The sequence below is a fragment of the Eretmochelys imbricata genome, chromosome 28 (assembly GCF_965152235.1).
Source record: "Eretmochelys imbricata isolate rEreImb1 chromosome 28, rEreImb1.hap1, whole genome shotgun sequence".
Lineage (NCBI taxonomy): Eukaryota > Metazoa > Chordata > Testudines > Cheloniidae > Eretmochelys > Eretmochelys imbricata.
The window spans coordinates 435898-442625 of NC_135599.1; the positions used below are offsets into that span (position 1 = coordinate 435898).

Below are 6728 nucleotides of genomic sequence, written 5' to 3' on the forward strand. Positions count from 1 at the left end.
GGACAGACAGACGGGGGTAGATGGGGACGGACAGACGGATGGACGAGGTAGATGGGGACTTATGGACAGACAGATGGACGGTGGTAAATGGGGGTAGATGGGGACAGATGGACAGACAGATGGACGGTGGTAGATGGGGCTAGATGGGGACGGACGGGGTAGATGGGGACAGATGGACAGACGGATGGACAGTGGTAGATGGGGACGGACAGACAAGGTAGATGGGAACGGACAGATGGACGGATGGACGGTGGTAGATGGGGGGGACGGACAGGTAGATGGGGATGGATGAACAGACAGACGGACGGTGATAGATGGGGGTAGATGGGGACGGAGGGATGGACGGACGGGGTAAATCGGGATGGATGGTGGTATATGGGGACGGATGGACAGACAGTCGGGGTAGATGGGGACGGATGGACAGACGGACGGACGGGCTAGATGGGGACGGACGGACAGATGGGGTAGATGGGGATGGATGGACAGACGGATGGTGGTAGATGGGGGTAGATGGGGACGGATGGACGGGGTAGATCGGGACGGACGGACAGACAGATGGATGGGGTAGATGGGGACGGATGGACAGACAGACGGATGGTGGTAGATGGGAACGGATGGACGGACAGACAGACGGGGTAGATGGGGACGGATAGAAAGACAGACGGACGGTCGTAGATGGGGGGGATGGACAGACAGACGGACGGTCGTAGATGGGGGGGATGGACGGATGAGGTAGATGGGGACAGATGGACAGACAGACAGATGGGGTAGATGGGGACAGACAGACGGATGGACGGGGTAGATTGGGACGGATGGACAGATAGACGGACGGTGGTAGATGGGGATGGATGGACAGACGGACGGACGGGGTAAATGGGGGGACGGACGGCATAGATCGGGATGGATGGACAGACAGACGGACGGTGTAGATGGGGACGGATGGACAGACGGACGGATGGTGTAGATGGGGATGGATGGACAGACGGACGGATGGACAGACATACGGACGGTGGTAGATGGAGGGGGCTGGACGGGGTAGATGGGGATGGATGAACAGACGGCCGGACGGGGTAGATGGGGACGGATGGACAGACGGATAGTGGTAGATGGGGGGAGACAGGGGGTAGATGGGGACGGATGGACAGACGGATGGGGTAGATGGGGACGGACGGACAGACGGACGGACGGTGGTAGATGGGGACGGACAGACGGGGGTAGGTGGGGGGATGCCGTAGGCGCTCCCGGGGGCGGGGGGCATGTCCTGCCGGCGCCCCCTTCACCTGCCCCCCATCTCTCCCCTAGGCTGCGGTGTGAGCGCTGCCCCCCGCCAGCCCTGACGCCATGCGGCCCCCCAGCGCCCCGCCCACGCCATCCTGGCCCCTGGCCGCCCTGCTGCGCTCCTCCCGCCCCTGCTCCCCGGCCCCGGCCGCCCCGGCCCGCTGGGCCCCCTGGCGCCGGTACCGCGTCTCGGAGAGCATGAAGGGGCTGCTGGTGGCCCTGCTGGGGGGCGGGGTGCCGGCCGGCTTCGTGGCCCCCTTCACCCGCATGGCCCACGAGGCCTCCGCCATCCCCTCGCTGGAGATCCTGCTGGTCCGCTGCCTCTTCCACCTGGCCTTCGCCTGCCGGCTCCGCTGCGGCCGGGCCCCGCTGCTGGGGCCCGCCCCGGGCCGCCGCCGCCTGCTGCTGCACGCCGCCGCCAACGTCCTCTCCGTGGCCTGCGCCTACAGCTCCTTCGTGGCCGTGCCCAGCGCCAATGCCGCCACCGTCCGCAAGGGCTCCTCCACCCTGGGCTCGGCCCTGCTGGCCCTGTGCGTGGAGAGCCGGCCCCTGTCCGGCTACGACTGGTTCGGCCTCCTGGGCAGCACCCTGGGCCTGCTCATCATGGTGGTGCCGGATCTGCTCAGCCTGGACCCCAGCACCCGGCTGGCCGACGCCTTCGGCTACGCCTTGGCCTGCCTGGGTGGCGTGGCCTTGGCCTTGGGCTTGGCCATCTTCCGGGCCTTGGATTTCCCGGCCAAGCTGCCCACGGCCGCCTTCGCCTTCGGGGCGCTGGGGGGCCTGGTGTGCGCCCCGGCCATGTTCCTGCTGCAGGAGCCGGTGCTGCCGGCCGAGCCGCTCACCTGGAGCTGCACCGTGGCCATCGGGGTGCTGGCCGTGGTCTCCTTCCTGTGCGCCAGCCACGCCGTCACCCTGGCGCACCCGGCCCTGGTGTGCGCGGTGCTGCACTCCGAGGTGGTGGTGACGCTGGCCGTGCAGCACTACGTCCTGCGGGAGACCGTGACGCCCTTCGACGTCATGGGGGCGGGCGTCATCCTGGGCAGCATCTCCATCATCGCGGCCCAGAACGTCAGCTGCCACCCGCGGGAGGAGGAGGAAGAGGAAGAGGAGGAGGAGGAGGAGGAGGACGAGGAGGAAGGGTGACAGCCCGGACGGGCAGCTGGCGTAGGGACGCTCCGCTGAAGGACGTCTACACGCCAGGGACCCCTCCGCCCCGTGGACACACCTGGAGGAGACCCCCACGTACCAGGCCGGGCTAGGACCTTCCTCCCCATGGACACACCGGGAGGAGACCCCCGTGTACCAGGCCTGGCTGGGACCCACCGCCCCGTAGGCACACCTGGAGGAGATCCCCATGTAACAGGCCTGGCTGGGACCTTCTGCCCCATGGACACACCCGGAGGAGACCCCCGTGTACCAGGGCTGGCTGGAACCTTCCGCCCCATGGACACAGCTGGAGAAGATCCCCATGTACCAGGCCCAGCTGGGACCCTCTGCCCCATGGACACACCCAGAGGAGACCCCCATGTACCAGGCCCAGCTGGGACCCTCTGCCCCACAGACACACCCAGAGGAGATCCCCATGTACCAGGCCCAGCAGGGATCTTCTGCCCCATGATACACGTGGAGGAGATCCCCATGTACCAGGCCCAGCTGGGACCCTCTGCCCCATAGACACACCCAGAGGAGATCCCCATGTACCAGGCCCGGCAGGGATCTTCTGCCCCATGATACACCTGGAGATTCCCATGTACCAGGCCGAGCTGGGACCCTCCACCCCATGGACACACCCAGAGGAGATCCCCATGTACCAGGCTCAGCTGGGACCCTCCACCCCATGGACACACCCAGAGGAGATCCCCATGTACCAGGCTCAGCTGGGACCCTCCACCCCATAGACACACCCGGAGGAGATCCCCATGTACCAGGTCCGGCTGGGATCTTCTACCCCACAGACACACCTGGAGGAGATCCCCATGTACCAGGCTCAGCTGGGACCCTCCACCCCATGGACACACCCGGAGGAGATCCCCATGTACCAGGTCCAGCTGGGATCTTCTACCCCATAGACACACCTGGAGGAGATCCCCATGTACCAGGCTGAGCTGGGACCCTCCACCCCATAGACACACCCGGAGGAGATCCCCATGTACCAGGTCCAGCTGGGATCTACTACCCCATAGACACACCTGGAGGAGATCCCCATGTACCAGGCTGAGCTGGGACCCTCCACCCCATAGACACACCCAGAGGAGATCCCCATGTACCAGGTCCGGCTGGGATCTTCTACCCCACAGACACACCTGGAGGAGATCCCCATGTACCAGGCTGAGCTGGGACCCTCCACCCCATAGACACACCCGGAGGAGATCCCCATGTACCAGGTCCGGCTGGGATCTTCTACCCCACAGACACACCTGGAGGAGATCCCCATGTACCAGGCTGAGCTGGGACCCTCCACCCCATGGACACACCCGGAGGAGATCCCCACGTACCAGGTCAAGCTGGGACCAGCACAGCACCCACCTCCTGGTGTGGACATGCACGCCAGGTGCAGACCCTTCCCCTGCAGCGCGGACGGGAGGGACCGGCCCCACCCCGCCCCGGGGCCCGCTGGACTTGCCAGGCTTTGGCTTCCCAGAGCTCTTCCCCGACAGTTCTTGCCCAGAGTCAGAAATAAAACACGTATGTCTGAGGACGAGCATGGAGGGCCGCTCGGTTCAGGTGTCCTCCGGGGCGGGCGGGGCTGTCTTGGCCACCCTAAATAGCCCCCCTTGAAGCTGTAAATGCCCCACCGGCGGATAACTGTCCTGCCCCTTAGATCCCTTCCTGACCCTTGGCCGTTGCAGCCCTGAAGCATGAGGTTTAAGGTGGGGCATGGGCCAAAAGGGAGCAGGGGACGCCCACGTGGGCTCAGGTGTTTTCAGTGTGGTACCTTCGGAGCTGCCCCCCCCCGGTGTTTCCAGCCACGGTGATTGGGGGGAGGAGTGGGGGGGGGTCACACAGAGCCAAGCCCCTCTGAGCAGCTGCACTTGGCTGAGGGCAGACGTTGACGCCTGGCAGCAGAACTGCCCCGTGGGTGTAACATAGCGACTCCCTAGATGGCCCCGATCTCCGTCGGGGGGGCGGGTCTGGGCAGCGCCTGGCACGAAGGGGCCCCGATCTCCGTCGGGGGGGGTCTGGGCAGCCCTCCCGCCATGCTCATCATAAACTCTTCTCATTTGGGGCAGGAGGGAGAGCATGTCAGGACTCCTGGGTTCTCTCTCAGGCTCTGGGAGGGGAGTGGGGGCTGGTGGGTTAGAACAGTGGGGGCTGGGAGCCAGGACTCCTGGGTTCTCTCTCAGGCTCTGGGAGGGGAGTGGGGGCTGGTGGGTTAGAACAGTGGGGGCTGGGAGCCAGGACTCCTGGGTTCTCTCTCGGGCTCTGGGAAGGGAGTGCGGGCTGGTGGGTTAGAACAGTGGGGGCTGGGAGCCAGGACTCCTGGGTTCTCTCCCCGGCTCTGGGAGGGGAGTGAGGGTTGGTGGGTTAGAGCCGGGGGTGGGGACGTTGAGAGCCAGGACTCCTGGGTTCTCTGTCGGGCTCTGGGAGGGGAGTGGGGGCTGGTGGTTAGAGCAGGGGGGGCTGGGAGCCAGGACTCCTGGGTTCTCTCCCCAGCTCCGGGATGGGAGTCAGAGCCAGGGATCTTACCAGAGACGCAGAAAGGCCAGGCGGACGATGGAGGGGGGGTGATTCCGGCTTTATTTAATCTCTGCTCATCAGGACACTTCCATTCCTTCGTTACCCCAGCTTGGGGGGGGGGGGTAATTAGCAGGCAGGAGGCCTTAGAGCGACCCCCATCCCGACCCTCTGGGGCCCCCCCTCCGGCCCAGCTCAAGCTCCTCATTCGAATGCTAACAGAGTCACCCAGATACACGCACCCACCAGCTGGGCTTTGTACGGACCCCCTCGGGCCTGTCACTCAAGGGACACAGAGCCGGACTGGCTGGCTGCGGGGGGCAGGGAATGGGGCACGGGGCCTGTCCCCTCTAGGGGGCGCCGGCTCCCCTCCAGCCCCGGGGGGGGGACTGGCTGGCTCGGAGGGGGTGGGGAATGGGGTTGGTCCCCTCTAGGGGGCACCAGCTCCCCTCTGGCCCCAGGGCGGGGACTGGCTGGCTCAGGGGGGCGAGGAATGGGGCACGGGGGTTATGGGCCCAATGGGTTTCAACACACGCTGGCGCCATCTAGTGCCCAACGGCAGGATCTGCAGGCACAGCCAGGCTCTGAACCGGGGACCCTCCAGCGGAGGGGCTCTGACTTGGGGGGCCTGGATCGTACCCTCCCCCTACTCGACCTGCCCGCTGGGGGGGGACCCAGCTGGCACCTGCCCTGGCATCTGCGCCTCCCTGCCGCTTACTGTACTTCCCCCGTGACCGTGCCAAATTCCCCCTGCTGGGGTGCGGAACCGTCTGTCCTCTTTCTCGGAAGCCCCGGCGTGCCTCAGTTTCCCCCGGCGAGGGGACGAGGTGTTCGGGGACGGGCTGAAAGTGACCCAGATATGCGAGGCGGCCGGAGAGAGACACCCGCGAGCCGCAGCTCCACGCTGGGCCCAGGGACGTCGAGCCCGGCACGATCGCCCCCAGATCGCCCCGGCCCCTAACCGGGCAGCGCCCCCAGATCCCCCCCGCCCCCTAACCGGGCAGCACCCCCAGATCCCCCCACCTCCTAACCGGGCAGCGCCCCCCCCCCGCCCACAGCTCCCCCCGCCCCCTAACCAGGCAGCGCCCCCAGATCCCCCCCGCCCCCTAACCGGGCAGCGCCCCCAGATCGCCCCGGCCCCTAACCGGGCAGCGCCCCCAGATCGCCCCCACCTCCTAACCGGGCAGCGCCCCCCCCCCGCCCACAGCTCCCCCCGCCCCCTAACCAGGCAGCGCCCCCAGATCCCCCCCGCCCCCTAACCGGGCAGCGCCCCCCAGATCCCCCCGCCCACAGATCCCCCCACCCCCTAACCAGGCAGCGCCCCCAGATCCCCCCGCCCCCTAACCGGGCAGCACCCCCCCCGGCGCCCCCAGATCGCCCCGGCCCCTAACCAGGCAGTGCCCCCAGATCCCCCCCGCCCCCTAACCGGGCAGCGCCCCCAGATCCCCCCGCCCACAGATCCCCCCGCCCCCTAACCAGGCAGCGCCCCCAGATCCCCCCCGCCCCCTAACCGGGCAGCACCCCCCCCGGCGCCCCCAGATCGCCCCGGCCCCTAACCAGGCAGCGCCCCCAGATCCCCCCCGCCCCCTAACCGGGCAGCGCCCCCCCCGGCGCCCCCAGATCGCCCCAGCCCCTAACCGGGCAGCGCCCCCCCCGCCCCCCAGATCCCCCCAGCCCCTAGCCGGGCAGCACCCCCCCACCCCCAGATCCCCCCCGCCCTCTAACCGGGCAGCGACCCCCCCCCACCCCCAGAACCCCTCCAGCCCCTAACCACT

The 6728-nt window shown here is 67.5% G+C and overlaps 1 protein-coding gene across 1 annotated transcript; it reads left to right on the forward strand.

Annotated features, from left to right (window-relative positions):
• Positions 1-1341: 1341 nt before the first annotated feature.
• On the forward strand, positions 1342-2421 carry LOC144258202 (solute carrier family 35 member G3-like). The gene has a single exon (XM_077806609.1). The coding sequence runs from the start codon at positions 1342-1344 to the stop codon at positions 2419-2421; it is 1080 nt and encodes a 359-aa protein (XP_077662735.1).
• The last annotated feature ends 4307 nt before the right edge of the window (positions 2422-6728 follow it).